Source organism: Asterias amurensis, chromosome 6 (assembly GCF_032118995.1).
Source record: "Asterias amurensis chromosome 6, ASM3211899v1".
Classification (NCBI taxonomy): domain Eukaryota; kingdom Metazoa; phylum Echinodermata; class Asteroidea; order Forcipulatida; family Asteriidae; genus Asterias; species Asterias amurensis.
In genome coordinates this window covers 23,790,882-23,810,092 of record NC_092653.1, presented here as the reverse complement: position 1 = coordinate 23,810,092, position 19,211 = coordinate 23,790,882, and the positions used below count along the sequence as shown (strand labels likewise).

General features: G+C 38.0%; 1 protein-coding gene across 1 annotated transcript in view; it reads right to left on the bottom strand.

Annotated features, from left to right (window-relative positions):
* Window positions 1-10,424, bottom strand: part of LOC139939037 (neuronal acetylcholine receptor subunit alpha-2-like) — a 34,848-nt gene extending 24,424 nt beyond the window's left edge. The window contains exon 1 of the mRNA XM_071934751.1: window positions 10,096-10,424. Coding sequence (XP_071790852.1) covers window positions 10,096-10,162 — 67 coding nt within the window. The 5' untranslated portion in view covers window positions 10,163-10,424. The remainder of the gene's footprint in view (window positions 1-10,095) is intronic.
* Window positions 10,425-19,211: the final 8,787 nt, after the last annotated feature.

Sequence of the window (19,211 nt, the reverse complement as noted above, 5' to 3'; positions counted from 1 at the left end):
CGTGGTGAGGAAATTATATACGATAGGGTTAAACGTCTGAAGAAGTTTCAGCTTGAATTAAAGGAAGAAAAAGTTACTAATGTCTGTTTTAGTTATTAGTTTTCTGTAATACATGAAAACACGATATCGTACCATCTGGAGAAACTCTTAACGGCTGCTGAAATCTAGTTTTCATTTAAAGGCAGTGGACACTATTGGTAATTACTCAAAGTAATTATTAGCATACAAACTTACTTGGTAAAAGCATTGGAGAGCTGTTGATTATAGTATACAACATTTTTGGACTCTGAAAGCACCCATGCATATGAAAATACACACTTTAGTTTGTGCAACAAGGGTGTGGGTTTTATTTAATCTTGCAACTTCGATGACCAAGTGACCCCGATTTTTGTATTTTATGTTAGGATACACCAATGGTAATACTGGTCTTTGACAAAAACCAAAAGTGTCCGGTGCCTTTAATTTGAATATTTATTATATAGTACTCGTTTCAATCTAGTTACTGATAGGAGGTTCGTAAATAAACAACATTGTAAACTAACTTGTAAAATTGTACACAACCTGTGTACAAAAAGTGTGTGTGTATGTGGTCCCCCCCCCCCCCCCCCTCTTTTCCCGCGTCTTTCTTCTCCTTTTCTAGTGTAAACTTGGTTGCCAATCCAGTATTCACGCTGTCGGTATGTTGTTATTCACCGGTGGTAGTGTCTATAACATCTCCATTAAGCTGGTTTTATTGTCCATATGATGTATCTTAATCCAGTTGTCATATAGGTATGTCAACTCCTCTAGCCCCAAAGTTCCTTTAAAGGCAGTGGACACTATTGGTAATTGTCAAAGACCAGCCTTCACAGTTGGTGTATCTCAACATATGCATAAAATAACAAACCTGTGAAAATTTGAGATAATAACGAAAGAAAAAAACACCCTTGTCACACGAAGTTGTGTGCGTTTAGATGGTTGATTTCGAGACCTCAAGTTCTAAACCTGAGGTCTCGAAATCAAATTCGTGGAAAATTACTCCTTTCTAGAAAACTATGGCACTTCAGAGTGAGCCGTGTCTCACAATGTTTTATACCATCAACCTCTCCCCATTACTCGTCACCAAGAAAGGATTTATGCTAATAAATATTTTGAGTAATTACCAATAGTGTCCACTGCCTTTAAGCTGGTTTTATTGTCCTTATGATGTCTCTTAATTCAGTTGTCTTATAGGTATGTCCACTCCTCCAGCCCCAAAGTTCCTTTAATTTTGTGTAGGCAACGCGTAACCAAAGTAGCTGATTATCTCATAGGCATAAATCTGTTTTCATATCGCAGTGGCTATCAAGTTCAACATTTTAAATCAATAGTCCACGCACTTAGCAAGCGACTGCCATATAAATAAAGATCGATACAAACTTATTATGTTCTTGTTTTCTGAAAATGGAAAACACTTAAGGTAAAACAGGTTCTCCGTAATGGTTTACTTCACTTACATCGTGACATCCATTGACCCTTTAAATAATAACTCAAAAACACGTGCAATTTCTTAATATTTAAGAGCAAACATGAATGGTTATAGTATTGAGAAAAAATAACTTGTTTTCATTCTGCAAGCTCAGTTAATTTTAAGTACATGCTCGAGACGAATTTCACGGCTGAGCTTAAGGCGTAAATCTGCCCTTGTGGTCAAGGTTCTCCGCTCAGGGTCAGCGCGATGTTGGAGCGAAGTATGCTCAGTATAATGAATTACGTCTGCGCGTAACAAAACAACTTCTTCGTCAGGCGTAATTACGCATTGTGGGTTTCGCTCATGATAAGCAGAGCCATAAACTTGGCCCAAGTACCACGCTTAACAAAATCGGTTAATCCGGACGTCACAGTTTCAAATGCCCTCTATGCTCAGCCTCAAAATAAAAAATAAAAAAACATGATGTACAGAATATGTTTCTATTATTAATCCACAAGTATCTATCTCTTGTACACGATCAGCAGACATACAATTTTTTATTCTCCTCTCCATCTACACGTTGATGTAGTTCGATAAGATGTAAAGTGAAACACAACTCTGATACTGTGTGTTCATGAGGAGCAGAGGGGACTATATTATCAACATGGGCGAAGTGTGCAAGATGACAGGGACTCGGGCACCCGGGGGAAATAGTGCTTAATTGGCCGCGTTGTAATTGCGAAATTAATATGTAGACCTTGCTGGAATAAATTTGACGGTTTGCGTGAAAACAAGTTACAGCTCTCGCGGATCAGTCATCCACATTTGACTAGCAACAGCGAGAAACATGATTAAATAAACAAACTGATTTCCTTTGCGCACCAATTAAATGTTTTTAGAGTTAACGGGATTTTGTTTAATTAAGAGTTTGCATAGCATATAGCTTTACCACAAATATAGGTACACTGTAGACGCTATCAGAGAACCACATCGTGTGATACAGAACTGAACGAACGAGCGAGCCAGAACTACAGTTTGTACCATTTGCTTATATGCTGTTATGTTTGTTCGTGGAGTTTAAACAGAATTACGTTGACTATAAACGTATACGGAGGTCACATGGATTTTTGGCGTAGTTACGCATGATTTTTACGCTAAATTTGTACACCTTTTTGCGTTTATTAACGTATTTTTACGCTCCGTTTTTCCTCTTGTAAAACTGAAAGATTGGAATTAATAAAAATGTTAGGATGGTGACAGCATTTCACAAGGTTTCGTCAGATGAAGGATAATAATTGTATAGCAACAATTATCTTTACATAGGGCCTACTTCCATTCTATAAAGGAAACTCAATTTATAAAACCCTACTTGGGGAGCGTCTTTCCTCATTGGATTGAAAATGGGAAACATGCATTTAGAGCATATCGGACAGTTCGTCAGACAGACGGATCAAACCATTAGAAAATAGAATTCAATCAAAAGGGGGGACATTCCTTGTTCGAGCTATAGCTACTGCTATAGCCTCGACCGAAACCAACAAACCAGATATAATATTTTGATGAAGTTATAGTAAACGAAGCCCCGAGGCCATCAGATTCCTGTCCCAATCGGTAATACAGCCTAAAGGTCTTCGGCTAGATCTGCGTGCCGGTTAATGCATGCATGGTTTACATTTGAGCTAGGGGTAACACCTCGTGTGCACATCCCATCGACCCAGTCAACTTGATTCAATATCTTGTCTATAGAAACATGAGCAAAGATGTATCTACAGGGCAAGGTAAATTCCTTACAAATGTTATTAAAGTGAAAGTACATCATCGCTCTAGGTAAGGATATATTCATTGCAACACACTGGTTCTTCTTGATAAAAAATACCATACAGACATTCTGTGTAAACTTCATCAAATTCTGTGATCGGGTTCTAATGTTATAACAGGTTTCGTCAGGAATTTGCGTGTTCACATGATCTGGATCGCAGCGATCGAAACAAACAATTTTGACCTGGGGTCTTCTGGGCTTCAAGTGTTGTTTACTCGACTTTGAAAGTATTTCAGATACTTTTCTCTGGAGGATCGGCACGTCATCACATTAAAGCTAATTTTTAAATGTTGTCTTCGTTTTAAAGAGCACAATAAAAGAGAATGTAATCTTGTGTTAGCAGACGCTTGTGGTATCCTTTATCCAACTGTTACCTGGATACACTGACAATTGATATCTAAGTGTCTCCAGCTGTCTCGCATGAATTGTTTTTTATTTCTAAAGGAAGACCGGAGAGCATGTATTATATAAACATTTTTTTAGGTTTTTGAACATTGAAACATTGCTTACATTATAGTGAATATTTTAAAACATTATTGAAGTCTGAGTACGCCTACATCTCTAGCTTATAATATTTTATGCCCAAGACACAAAAGAAATTGAAAAAAAGGTTGCGTGCAATCTCTTGTATAGAGAAGTGTTAATTTGTTTTTAAAATTTAGCAATCTGTAATGAATCGAATATTGTTGACCTGATTCAGTTTCATTCTGATAAACAAAACAAATAGAATATAATACCTTCACAATGGGATTTAACACCGCCATTGATTCAGAACAAATACCCATACGCGTTTCACAACCCAATAGCTGCAGGGATAAACAACCCAGTATCGACTCCCGCCTGGGCCTAACCTTGCAGAGTCACTGAAGCGAATAACCGTAATTCAATCAAAGCCCTCCTACAGTGTGTTTGTCTATTTGTAGTTATCGATCCCAGTAATTGAATAATGTGGCCACAAATGGAGGGTTATTCGGGGGAGATTTAGTCCCAGATGGAACTGCCATTAACGATGCCCGCGCGATTTGCAACATGTGTAGCCTACATGCAACAGTATACTGTAGACGAATATAGTCAAAGTGACAGATCGACTGTTTGAATAATTTAAAGATACCTCGACAGATTCACTAAGATACCCAATCAGATTATTGTTTTCCTTCTTCACCAATGTTTTAAGCATTCACGCAAACGCCAATAGCAATCCCATATACAACATGAATTCTCCATTTGATAACTTATAACCAATACTAGCTCATCCACTGACGAACTTACAGCACGTACCCGGAGATTTCTGTTAACTCTTAAAATCACCAGACCAAGACTACAAACTATAGTCTGGTTCTACTTGCAGCTTTGGGCGAAGACGTCATCACTATGTATAAACCGGGAACATGAGAAATACTGTCAGCACACACTAGAACCTACTTGCTCGTGAATTTTGGAGTAACTCCATTAATTTAATATCAATTAAAGCCTAGTCTAACACCGGTTTGTAAACTTTCTTTGTATCAAATAATGTAAACGCAGTGAATAAACCTCGTTGAAAGACTTTTTCGTTAAGCTACGGTGATATTAACATTAAATATGACTTCTGAAATAAAATTTTATTTTATGCTAATTGAATATTTCATTGAGGATTACCATGCAACTCAAACAGTGTATACGTTCGTCGCTTGATAAATAAACATCCACATCATTCCTTGCTTCACGTGGCGATGGTTACCCGACCCCAGTCTTATGTCACACCACGTAAATATGCATACTGATGAGGTACTTGTACTGTACGTCAAACCACACAGCAAGCCGACATCAAAACTCAATAATGATTATAAACAAGTGGACAAATAAGATTCCGATAATTTCCCTCCACAAACACCACCTCAAGACAGACCCATCCGCCGAGACAACCCTCAAAAGTTGCCCGGAGCAATACGGTAGACCGGCCGGCAACGAGCTGGAAACATACCCGCAGGAAATCAAACACTTATCAAGTGAAACGACTGTCTTTTCTTTGCTTGTGGTATACAGTACCTCCATGATGTGGTATGCCTACTACATGTATACGCATAATATAACAGAGAGCACATTACAGATCCGATTCCGATACAGCATTGTGTTTGTAATATAAAACAAAAAAGGAACATGTCCCCCAAAAAATTGCGTGTGACCATTTAGGGTCATACCCTATAGTAGAAAAATTACTGCTTCCTTATTAGTAGGCCGGCTGCTATAATATTGAGGGAACATTTAAGACAAAGAACGAGATTTGTAAGGTTTTCAATTTCAAGCTTTATCTGAAATTCAATTCAGTATACTCTAAAAGCTTCCGGGTCAGACCCCAGTTGACCCTGAGTGTCAACATTACCAAAAAACATGTCAAAATAACCCTGAAATTGGTCCAAAATGCAGTTCGAAGTTGAAATCTTAACCTCTCTCCGGGTCAGCCTGATGATCCGGAATTTGGTTAGGCCCCGTTAGACCGAGAATCCGGATCAATTCTGACCCAATGTTAGTTTAACAATACTAAAAGAAACAATTGAGCTATGACATTGTAGCCGTTTTCATTTTATGGTTTTATTGATAAACAGTTTACAACAGCTATGCTTTTTTGTTTTTTTAAGTTGGAACTATTAAGAAAACGGTTATTGTTAAACTGCATACTCTGTCAAATAACCCAATTTATTATGCATCTTTATTTTGATGAAGTGGTATAATAAAATCCGTGATTTATGAGATACTTTATCTTGATTCATAAATAATGTATCACAGAAGACTTCAACATCTGTTTGCGAACATAACTCAATATGATATCAGCTATATACGCTTTACCATATCTTGATTCAAAGATGGCGAGCATAACTACACGTTACCCCCTTGAGCGGACACATAATTAGAAGAAAAAAACACTGTATTTCTCCCGATTCAAACGAATACACTCCCCACGAACGGTCACAGTGTTCCATTACGCGTGATGCCGACTAACGATTAATGAAAGTTTAATGAAATGACGATTGACGTAACCAGGACTTGAATTGTAAATAATTAAAAACAGACTAATCATAACCGCTTGTTGTGTACCATTTGTACCTTCGAATTCAACTGGATTTTTTTGTGACGCTTATAAATAATTAATTACCATTGTTTGCCGGGTGGGTTTTAGCTTCCGGTTAATTGGAGATAATTACTAGGTTCGTATTAGGCTTGAAAGGTTCATTACTGAAGAAAGGGCTTTACCACTTAGGGTCTGTAGACTGCTGTATAGACTGGTTGCCTAAAAGTGATCCCTGGCTAAATGCTAAAACATAAAGTTGCCAATTTGACAAACAACATGCCTTACAGGATATGATACTTCTTCAGCCTTAAAATGGCCAAGATAACTACCTATATTGAGACTTGATAACAATTTCGTGAGTACGACTTATCGAGCAATATTGTTTTAGCACATTATATTTTTGCTTTGGTACAAGACCGACATCTAGCAAAAGGCAGTTGAGTCTAAGTGTGAGTTCTAAGACACTGGATACTATTTTAGTACATTTGCCTATGGGTACGATCACGTACAATAATTAGCACTATAGTTTGCATAGTGATAATTGAGCCCGAGTGCGAGTGCCAACATCCTGGCTTGTATTTAAACAACGAGTACTCAAAATTAATGTACAAAGGGTTCATTTTGGATGGTAGTTTAGTACCACTACCAGAGGAAAATTTGATACATTGGTGGTGGAGTGCTAAAATCATAGTGGGATTTAGTACCAATTCTTCAAGGCGAGTCCCAGTGCGAGTAATGGAATTGAAACTAGAATACGAGCAGGTCAGTGTGGGTGGACAACACATTAGGTACTCAACCGCAAGTACTTAAACTCAGAGTGAGCTTGAGTGCGGATGTTTTTTTTCTTTCATTTCTTTTTCGGGGGGAAGTTTGCGGCTGGGATCAGTCTGACCAATATACAAGCGATGATAATTCTCATAACTACCTGAAATTGAGTAATTAGTTTGGACGAGCAAATCATTTGAACCAAATTTGATTAAATCATAATGGGTCAGTCTGACCAATATACACGCGATGATGATTCCCGTAACTACCTGAGTGAAATTGAGTGATTAGTTTGGACGAGCAAATTATTTGAACCAAATTTGATTAAATCATAACTTTGTGTGTGTGTGTTCATGTGAAATCACGTTTAGCCAGCAATCCAGAAGACAAACTACTTCAGTTAAAGTCAGCTCATGCCCGTGAGGTTCGGTTTTCCTGGCAATAGTGCTGAACCGTCACGTTCACCATTCAGTGCCGGGGCATGACGCTTATGTCCCCCGGACAGTTTTGCTAGTGACTCGGTGGCACGCGGTAGCATTTAAAGGGTTAATACGGGGCCGCATGAACTGGTTCAACGTACTTAGTTTTTAAGGGACACCGTAGTGTAATAAATACTTCAATTTAAAATAATCACAACAAATGAATCATATCTGTTGAAACTGTTTGTGATGATGACTTTGGTCTGTAGAAATTCAATCTCCTTTTAAATTGTCACCGTCAGAAAACTAATCAAATAACTCCATAAGTATGATAATTGAAAACACTTATGTTTAACACATTCTTGTTTCGCTCACGTAGCTGTTTAAAAGTAAAGAATGAAAAGTTATTCCCTTCAAACTGTTACTTGATACCCCTTTAATCGAATAATATCTCTGAAGTATATACACACAATTAATATTCAGTAAATACTGACGCTTTAGGGCCTGCGGAAATGGAATACCAGCTGAAGATCAGGAATATGTCAGCTTAGTTTATCTCTATCTTTCCTTGGTGCCGGATAACCAGCAACTGGCCGAGCAGCTGCAGTATCTATTTTACACGGTCTCAATTTAGGATCATTGACCACTTTGAATAATGCGTTGCACCTTAAAGGGATAACACAACATTGACTTATTCATTTACCTGAACCAAACCATACGGTTGGTATGGTCGCATCCAATTTGGTAGTTATGTTTTAGTTAAACAACGAAAAACTACTTACGATTGGAATCGTTCAATGTTTTTAATGATTATCATTAAAACCTTTAAGGGGATAAACGTCATAATAAACAACATAGTTCCAAAATTAGTGGTTGGTCTCTAACAATAAAGTAACAGTTACAATCACAGTGAAACGTATCTGCCGTACTGCTGTTTCCCGTGAGAAAACGTTGAATGATTACCTTACGGAACATGTAACAGTCGTACGACGTTCCTTTCACACCCAACGTGACGAAACGTTGTTGATACACGTGGATTGGAAGGAGTATCTCATACTCACTTTGGTAATATTGGTAGTGTGTTAAAACGGACGTCAACTATTTACGTCAATATGAACCTCAACATGTATTAGGATAAGTGCAGAGATTTATACCAATTTGGCACCAAGTCGTTCTACTGTCACTGTCAAAATAATTCATGTGTATATTTACGTGTGAATGTTCTCGACTTTGTTTCCTCCTAATTACGTAGGTTTTCACGTCAGTTTTACAAATAGTATTGGTTTGTGCAATGTGAACCCCACTGATTGAAACGTTAAGAAAACACTCTCACTGGGATGATTTACGTTAACCGCAAGTCACATAAAATTGATTTTTCTTTGAAGAAATATTTCCATTATTAACGCTCATAACGTATAACTTGATCCTCAACTCGCAACACTCAAAACGTAAATCCTTCCGCTTGTATGCTCCCCGTCTGTTTGCGTTCCCATTTCTTCCAAGAGCTGATCCAGAGGATGTTTACGTTTGAAAATGAAGTTGTTCGGCTAATCTTCCAGAGGGCGAGTTGACAATTTTGACATGTTTCCCTTCCCGTCCATATATTCAGGTGTTGACATAGCTAGTCATGGGTGTCTGAGGATTTCCTGCGGCTAATTTAGTCTTAGGTTATGAAAACCCACCCACAGTGTGGCTGATAATTTCTCTTGGTTTCGCTTGAAAACTTAAACGCTTGCTTGTCATCCGTACACCGGGGAAAGGGTGATATTCGAGCTGGCACCGTGGGACTTTTTGTTTCCGCTGCTGCTTTACTTAATTAGCACAGAACCATGTATTGATGTTGTAGGAGAGGCGATTTAGCAGAATGCAAAACAAAAAAAGTGCCTACTGCAAGGCGAACGTAAAATTGTTCTTCAACAGATATAGAGAAGCCTTTCTGGTGACGTTCATTCCAACCATGGTTAATTTAAACCCTTGTTTTGCGGACTAATCATAATTTAATTTAACCTCTGAAAATGTCATAGTTGAAATCAGGTTTGAAAGGCAGCATTTTCAATGTATAGTCTTCGAATATATATAAAATCATTCTATTATCTCGCGAGAGACATGAACAAAAAGAGATCAACTCATAATCATGTATATCCAGCCATGAAAAAAAAACCAATAAAATACAAAATAGTATAGTTCCAGATGTGATTACTAATAATAACTGTGATTTTTTCATGTGGTATTTACGCATTTACGTATTATTATGCATTTACGAATACTCATTTTACGTATAAACGTAACTATAAATTTAAAGGGTATTACTGTTAAGGAGAAAACGCATTCAACCAAATGCGAAACATTAACTAAAAGATGGAACCACGAAACCAAAAGAGTGAATTACATAACAAAAGGAAAGTGAAACAACTTGAGGGAGAGGACGGAACTGCCAAAGAAAGAGAAAAAACACTGTGAAACGTTAACACAAAACGGTAGCATACAACGACGTTTCAATAGAGAGGTTACCTGTCATAAAAATTAAACAGGGCAACACTGAATAGCTGAAGCAATTTTTTGACCACGCCCCAAATGCTCGGCAAGCTAATGTTTGTTTTGATCTTAAACTCACCTATCCTGTATCCTTCCAGCAGTAAGATCCATGTAAGTTGCGCTAAAGCGTTCATTAGTAATAACATGTTGGTATCTACCGACAGATTACAGCATTCATCAACCGCTAAGTTCTATTTATCATCCTCGTAAACCCATAGACGTCAACGCACAATAGTACTGTGTCTGCAAAACAAGGACGGCAACACCTTGAAAGTATAGCTACAAGTCCCAGGTTTAACGATATTATGGTATCTATGAACTTGAGTCAGCCACGATGATAGGTACGTGCTACTCGACGGAACCTGATCGCACACCAACGCTAGTGTGGAAGGTTGGACACATTTATTTGTCAGTACACGATGGTGCAACGGTATGTATTCAAGCGTCATGCGAGCAGCTGCCCTGGTTGTCCATGCCGCGTGTGCCAAATATCCTCACGCTGTGGAACAGTTGGTATAGTCAGGATCAATACACACCGTGAAGAAGATGGGGAGGGGGATGATAACGATGATGATAATGATGAGGGTCACGGTGAATGGTGTCTCCTTCATCAATCGTGGTATCCCAAAAAGTTCCTCACTATTGTTGACTATGCACACTTTGATCAAACCAGAAGCAACACGTCACAGTGACAACCAACCAAGGGGTCCGACGGTATTTGTTGACAGAGCAATTTGACAGAATGGTGTCGGTACACAGTGGCAGAGTTTCGCTAATTTGCTCTTCCAATAGAAAAATTGTCATACTAATCAATACACAATCAACGTGTGTTACCGCCGTTGTGTAATTAAACAAGGGGAAAAGAATACAATTAATTGAGTGGTCAAGCTAATGATGGCCCTAATTCATTAGTAAAATCCCATTGTGTTGGGTCCAATTGCATGGCGCTGCTTACCACCGAAATGTTTGCTCACAATGCGTGGAACGTTGGAGACCTAATTTGCATTTTGGAGACGTAAATCGAAGAAAAAATAATGGCACGGCGACCTTTTTTGAACCACTGTATTGAAGCCTGATTTACAATGACTTCAGCTATGAAGAAGGATCCTATCTCTTCAACGACCGATTTGTGGAATTGTGTTTCCCGAAATGATACAAAATAGGTTTACGTGAGACTTACTGGAAATTAGTTTGACTTGCATTTTGTGATAATTTTTAGTTTATTACAGAATTGACTTCAACTACCTGTTTTATGTTGTCAACTAGTTTTGTACTAAAAAAAACCATGATAGCGAATGGGAGACCTTTGGGGACACGTTGCAGCAGACTCAATTATATAAATCCATTTTTTTTAGCAATGTGCGCATGCTCAGAACTACGTAAACAACAGAAATTTCATTCGGTCCATTCAGTCTCCAAAACAACTCCGTTGAACACTGAATCTTATTGAAGTAAGGTTGATTTCCGTGTACGGTACATTTACGTTAGCCGTAACTTGTACGGTAATTATTTTGCATTGATGCTGCCAGGTAAACAACCGTACAACTGTGAGACTTTTCTTATGCGCGCTTTCAACTCTCAAAAACAATGCCGTTGAAAACTGCGTCTCTCTAAAGAGTGATGCTCAGGACCCAATATTATACTTAACAATATTCTGTTAAGCAAAAACAAGCAGGATACCGGTTGCAAATTGTACCATGTGCTATGGTTAGTTTAGCTGGTAACCTTATTCTTGTAAACATAAATTTGTGCGAAGCTATTTTTTTTTTTTTTGTGCTTAAGTTGATCAGCTCTATATGGCGATGATAAGCTCAGTATGACATCCCAACCCATGGCATTTATTCACCATCTATATTTCCAACGATCATCATTCCTCAAGTCATCACTATTTCTATCAACGTCACATCCTTTTCCTTCTCCTTCTGTCATCATCATCATCATCACAATTCTCAACCACCAATGCTAAAAGCTCCCTTGGTAAACAACATAAATAATAGTGTTCCTCTCAGCAAAGCTGCATTCGTTTTCACACTGTTTTTGAAGTATCACCTCAAAGTCTAAATGAATATTTATATTTCTACCGTAAATGACTGAGGAAGCTGCTCTCAGCCGACGCCCCTTAGGGCAATACAATGAAGTGTTCTTGGCTCGTGGTCAAGTCGTAAGCCTACATGTCGTTATCACCAGCATCAAGAATATTAAAGAGATTGCGCCTGTGATGTTTTTTTCCCCCGCAGAACTCGGGAAAGTACTTGTATACAGTGCTTACACACGCTGGTGTGAGGGTCAAACCAATAATTTTCTTTATCCCCGATCGTTGTGATGTGGTACACCCGCTGCTAGACATCTGCTCTAGATTGACAAATGTCGTAGGTTCGAATCCCACCCTAGAAATATGCCTGTGAATATTTTTCACAGAACTTGGGAAAGTACTGACGAGTAGCAATGCTTACACAAATCGGTGTGAGCGTAAAACCAAGTAATTTTAGAGGGTTTGAAGATTGTATTTCTTATCAGTTCTCTGACTCACAAGAAATAAATGACCGTTCAAATGGAGCTTATTTCGTTGTTGGGAAGTAGCAACCTTCTCGTGACCGTGCATCTGTGTTGTGGAAAGAGTACATTAATTTCAACCATGAATGCTTTGAGAAGAGTAAATGGTTTCAATCATCCAGCTTTCCTTAAGCTTCCCCTTCATCGAATCTGATGCAATGTTGCTTGGAAAGCTTACAGTGCACGTTTTTGTAATTAGTTACACTTTGGTGTACATATCGTTTTATTTCGTGTACTGTATACCACTGCTATACCTATAGGCTACTGTGCATACTTATAATCATTACGGAACGGAACAAAAATTAATTAGCATTGTGGAAAAGTACATTCATCTCAACTGTCATAATGGGATGTCACATCGGTTTTGCTTATGTTTTGTTTTTGTTATTTTAAAATAAAAATCCTGCAGAAGTGACAGATGGCATGTCATTTGGAAAGTTAGACTGTATCAGTTACAAAACCTCGGATAAAACACATGGCATAGTTATCGATAGCTTTACATGTTTACGGTATTGGCAGTGGATACGTTTTGTCTTGATGAGGGTATAAGTGATTTGACATCATCCCAATGACTTTTTTTAGCAACAAATAGTACTTGTTACGGTTGTTAATATCTGACAGCATTGGTGCTAAATAACTACAAAACCTTGTTTTGTAATGCATTGTATACAAGAAAATCAATAATAATTGGCATACAAGTGTATTGTCGTACTATATAACTAAAAAACAAAACCTTCCGAGTCCCTCACCTATTTCTGGGTCACTATGCAAAGGAACATGTGTCAAGATAACCCATCAAACTGACGCAGAACTTGACTTAAAATGCCATTTCATAACCACCCTTCCGGGTCAGCCTAACCCTCTAATGAGTCCCTCTGGGACCCAGAATCCAGGTCAAATCCGACCTTGGAGTTTAACTATATAAATAACCCTTGTCGACTCCATAAAGATACAAAGCTTGTCCGCCGAGGTGCCAAAATATTTATTGGATGTACTTTATAGCTCCTAGGCAGAATGTTGACCCGGTTTGAGTTGATAAATTTCTGGGTCAGTGTGACCCAGAATTTATATCAAACTTACCAAGAAATGGGTCAAACTAAAGCAGACACAGCAGAGCTTCACAACAGTTTCTGGGACCTGACCCGGAAATGGGTGTGACCCAAAATCAAGGTCAACTCTGACCCGGAAATGTTTAAAGTGTGACACGTGAAACACGTGTTCCCAATCTACTGACAAGTATCTTTGTGTGTGGCAGTTCAATTATACGTTTCCATTATATTGTTATGTCACGTGACTCCTTTACCTGACACACTTGCGCGGGTAGTGGGTTCGAATCCCGTCAGAAATAGTATTTCTGGTATTTCTGGACATATTCTAATTTGTTATTTTTTTTTTTTTTTTTTTGCAGGAAACAGAAAGAAGAGCTGATCACACATCGTTGTTGGGTAAGCATTATTCAGTTACTTAATTGTCGCTTTTGGATCATTTCCCCCTCCATATTGATTAACCCATCTCAATGTGTCATCGCCTAAAAGTGTCCGGAGGGCTTCTTAAACACTAAATATAACAAAATGGTTGTCATCAATCTGTGGGATAGTGTTTATGTCAAATCACACCCACAGAAGCAGCACGTGATCGCTTATTCAGTTTTCAGTAAGTTTTATCCATCTGTTCGGGGTTTTTTTATGGGGGGGGGGGGTTACCCGAAAATAAAAATGATATTTTTGTATGATGCAATTATAAATTTTAAATCTTCTGCCCAATAATTACAATATAATTAAAGTTGTTCGTGGATTTGTTGTCAATTTGTTGTTTCTCCTGTTCTTATGTTTTATGCCTGTGGCCAACAGAGAGTGGTATAGCATTGAAAGGTCTATTATTTTTCTGGCTGAGAAATTTCGGTATCATCAGTTTATGATTTGTCAAAGCCATTCATTATTTATAGGCCTATGTTTTACTAATATTGTAAGATAATTCGTGTAACATTTATTTTAAAGTAACACACACTATAGTAACACACATAAAAGCTAGGCATACATCACTTAAAATCAACATAATTATGTTTTCACATCGTTCGGTAAAACCTTTGATGATGCAAAATCAAACATTATAGACACTCCTACAATCGCGCTGCAGCAGTATCTCTTCGTGGTTTAAACAATTAACAGAAGCTAATCCACATATAAATGACACTTCTAATTCTCGTGATAATGTCATGCGTATGCTCTCTAATTAGGACGACACAGGCATGCCGAACAGCGTCAGACTTTGGGGTTGACATTTACGTGCGGGTTGAAGACCAGGGACGATGAGAGGAGAGACAGTGTTGGTATCACATGGTGATAAGGCTCTTGTACAGATCCACTGTCTCGTCTGTACATCTTTTAATTAGCTCATTGGAATACTTTCCAGTCCTTAGTTCAATCTTGATAAGACACAGCTGCCTGCTGTTTTAATGTTTACTTTTTCTTCTAATATTTCTCTTTTTTATATTATTTATAATTATTAATGTAGACCTCCTTGAATTGTGTACCTTTTCGTACCCCTTTATTTGTGCTATAACCACCATAAGTATAATTGTCACTTTAGATTAAAAACTTTATTTTTGTTATATAATAATAAGAATTACGTCTACAGCACCGACATCCACACTAAGTGCTCATGGCGCTTGCTCCAAAGATTAGTAATAAAGTTCCTCCGTTGCTGTCTTCCAACTGCACATATGCATGCCTGGGATGTATGATGGCAGACATAACAGGTGGGGTGGGAGGGGGGCTCGATGGTGAAATATTTTTTTTTTTTTACAGCAGCAGAAGAATAAGCAGTAGGCCTACTTTTTAGAAATAAACTAAGTTTGTTTTTATTATAGAGGGCCTACTTTCATTTTATTTGTATAGGCATATATAGAGTATTTTAATACCATTATATTTTACTCCAAACAAATTGAGTAGGCCTACGCTAATATTAAATTGCCTTAGGGATCTGAAAATGTTGTGGCTCCAAAATAAATTCGGAAAATGTTCAAAACATTTTGAATGAATGGAAATAGGCCTAAAACAAACGAGTAAAAGATAAACTGATGATGCGATGGCCTCCTGTTAGTCCAAAGAGGGCGCCAGACTAGTGACTTCCAAGTAAAGAGAAAGGAGCAAAAAAGCGCCCAAGGCGTTTTCACACCTGCGCGTGCGCAATGGAGTTTTCAACGAGGGGAACATCATGTGAAGAAAAAATAATCAAGGTAAATTAATTTATTTTCATTATTTACTGCAATTTTCCCTTCATTACAATTAATGATAACATACCTAAACTTCTCTAGGTATTTCTTAGCTCAAAATTTAAAACTGATACTGTTGCATAACTTCTCAAATAATACGAACAAACTGAGAATGTATCGCCCGTGGAGGTGTCGAATTTACCCGCCATACGGCCGGGCTTAGTACACAAGGAGGTACAGTGTAGGCTACTTGACTTAACAATGGTCCGTTTGTAAGGTATTGCTCGCTAATTTGTTAAAGTATTCAAACGTTTTAAGTATATTGGGGTTGAAATGGGAGGTTGGCTGTTATTAACTAATCTTAACAATTGCAACGCCGATCCTCCCCCCCCCCTTTCACTAGGCTAGGTACAATAGGCTGTCAATGTGGGAAACATATTGGGGATGGGCGAAGTGGGTTACACAAATAAGTGAGTCAATAAATAAATTTAAAAACTATTAATGAAAAAAATAGAAATAAAATTAGGCCTAAATAAAAAAATATTTACAAATAAGTAAAAATAAAATTAAATATATCTGAATGTGAACACTTGGAGACAGACATTTTCCCCCTTTTTTTTTTAATTGTTTCATGGTTCATATGGTACTAAAAAATTTAATTTTTATTGCGCTTTATCACAGCCCGAGGGCATATCAAAGTGCTTCGTACATGATAACCCTGGTCACTGCGCTATTAATGACATTCATTTTAAACCGTCTCACAGAGCCAATATGATCGTTATAAATAAGTTCTGGATGGCACCATACCACCCCCCCCCCCCCCCCTCCCCATTCCGAGTGCATCTCTTAATATTTATGCTAATCACAGTTAAATAAGTCTGAGAAATGGGCAATCTGACATCATTTTCATTAATGTCGTATAATTATAAAGATTTGTTTTAATAGTTAAATTTGCATCAGGGATAAAAAATATTCAATTTGGTTTTACCACTTCCTCAATGGTTTAACCCATAAACACCGATGTGTGTTGGGACTGTATACTCATCACTTCATTTCCGAGTTCTGTGCCAAAAAAATCACATATTACTCAGGTGGGATTTTTGGCTTTTTTTCTGTTCAGTAATACTGAAATCCCAGGTGTAACAGATTTTATCTAGGTAATTATCAAACATGCAAACTTATTCCTGTCTCGTGCCATGCAGATAAAATTTAACTTCGTATCCTAAAGTCATGACCTTAACATCACAATCTTTTTGCAAATTCAAGAACATTATTTTTACCCCTGGAATAACAGACCCCCATCTAGCAAGTGCTGTTATTTGGTTTAGGTGCATGTTGTTACATGTCTTGTTTGATGTTTTCTGTGCAGTCTTGTAGGCAGAGTAACAACTTGTGTTTCTTGAAGAAGAACAAAATGATTTTTGAAAACATGTGTTATGTTTCTGTGTCAAATTATTTTGTTGTGGTTGTAGATTATGTAAACCAGAGGGGTCAGGCCTGAGAGGGGTTCCTGGGTCTGTTGGATACCCTGTTTAAGATAACAATTCAGAAACTAGCTTGAAAAAATTCAGCAAATGTGGACATCCTTTTAAGACCAAAACTTGGCTCAAACAGTTTTTTCTTGCTATTTACTGTAGGCCCTATACACTTAAACCCATCAACACTTCTTGTGTGGAGTGAGGAAATATATGTACCCTAATTTAACCGAGTGACCCCATGAAATGAACTGGTAATATTCTGCATGTTAATTCAATAGTTATCAAAAAGTCTTGAGTTTATAGATGATGTACAGTCCTTTGGAAGATTCAGAAATAAATTTTGACATTTGAAAAACTATGACCCAAAAAAGTGTATTGGTTTCATTTTGTGTCTGTTGTTTTTTCTGTTGTGTATTCAAGGTTCTCCACAGGGTTAGCTTTGTCCGGATGCTAACCAATTCTGCACGATCGGCAAATTGCCCAAACTATTCCTGCACATTAGGCCATTTGCACAAACCATTCCTAAACGATCTGCGATTGTGCAAACTATTTCTGCAAGATCAACACAGTAATTTTTGCACGAGCACAACCACGGGTCCAAACTAAATCCCACTTTGTGCACAATCACCCGGTAGTTTCTGCATGAAATGAAAGTTTCAGATGAGCGTATTTTTCTTATTCTGATCTCCGATCGCCATTCTTGCCTTTTACCGCCCGTCCAAAACCGCTTGTGGAGAACCATGTTGTGTCAAAGGAATTGTATTTCAGGCAATTTGTCAGACAACATGTTTCTTGTTGAGTGTCCTCTTTAATTTTCAACTTTCTTATTGTTGATTTGTCTGTGTACTGCAGTGCACATGTTCTGAATTAAGTTTCAGGAAATTTTGTCGAAAAAAATGTTTTCCTGTTGAGTGTCCTTTCTATTTTTCAACTTTCTTATTGTTGATTTGTCTGTGTACTGCAGTGAACATGTTCTGAATAAAGTTTAATCACAGTGTTTGAATGTTAAACATTAATTCCTTAGCAGCTAACTGCATCTTTTGACAGATTATCAATTCAAGAATGAGATGGTACAGGACTGGTAGTGATCCAGCTATTCTGGAGTTAACATAAGCTACTGACTACATAGAGTGATGCAAGGGATATAGTAGATGAATACACTGATCCAGCCAGAGTTGTGAAGTACATGTATGACTGTTTAGACCTGGATGAGATGTGATGGACTACGTATGACATCGTGTACGAACACAGACATCATCATCACCATCATCCTTCGGCTGCTGAGCAGGCAACTACCAACTAAGCTGATCTTGGGCAAGCTGTGCAGAGATTTGACTTGGTTGAAGCATGCCTTCATCATATCCAAGCAGACGTTGTACATGTCAGAAATGATGAGCGTTGCCTTCCTGGTCTTCTTTTTCCGAAGGTCGGAGTGTATAGAGCGTAAACCTTGGCATCCGAGGTACGTGCCCAAGGAACTTGAGCTGACGACTTCTTACACGCTCCGCAAGAGGGATTGAGCTAGTCATAGAGTAGACACAGACACTCTCTGGGAAGGAACACAAAACCACAGACCCTAGGAATGTGTACGGCAAGATGACCAGAATTGGCTTGATATGGCCCATAACAAACATTGAGACCTTGGCCACAGCTTGAAGAAAAATAAAACTTAGCCTGAACTACTGGTGTAATTTACTGCTGGACTAGATGCACCTCCAATGGTTGCAAATTTAGTCATGAGCGACACAATTGGTTCACAAAGCAGGAAACCTTTACTATTTTATTTGTAGTTGAGGCGACACTATTTATCAAGTAATCGCAACTTCAACAAAAGTCGCACTAAGTTTCCCAGGCTTAATTAAAACTAATCTTCCCAAATAACAGTTGGTGCAATCATCATCATTATATTTACACACACTTTCTATAAAGTGAACAATTGTCTCCAAGTAA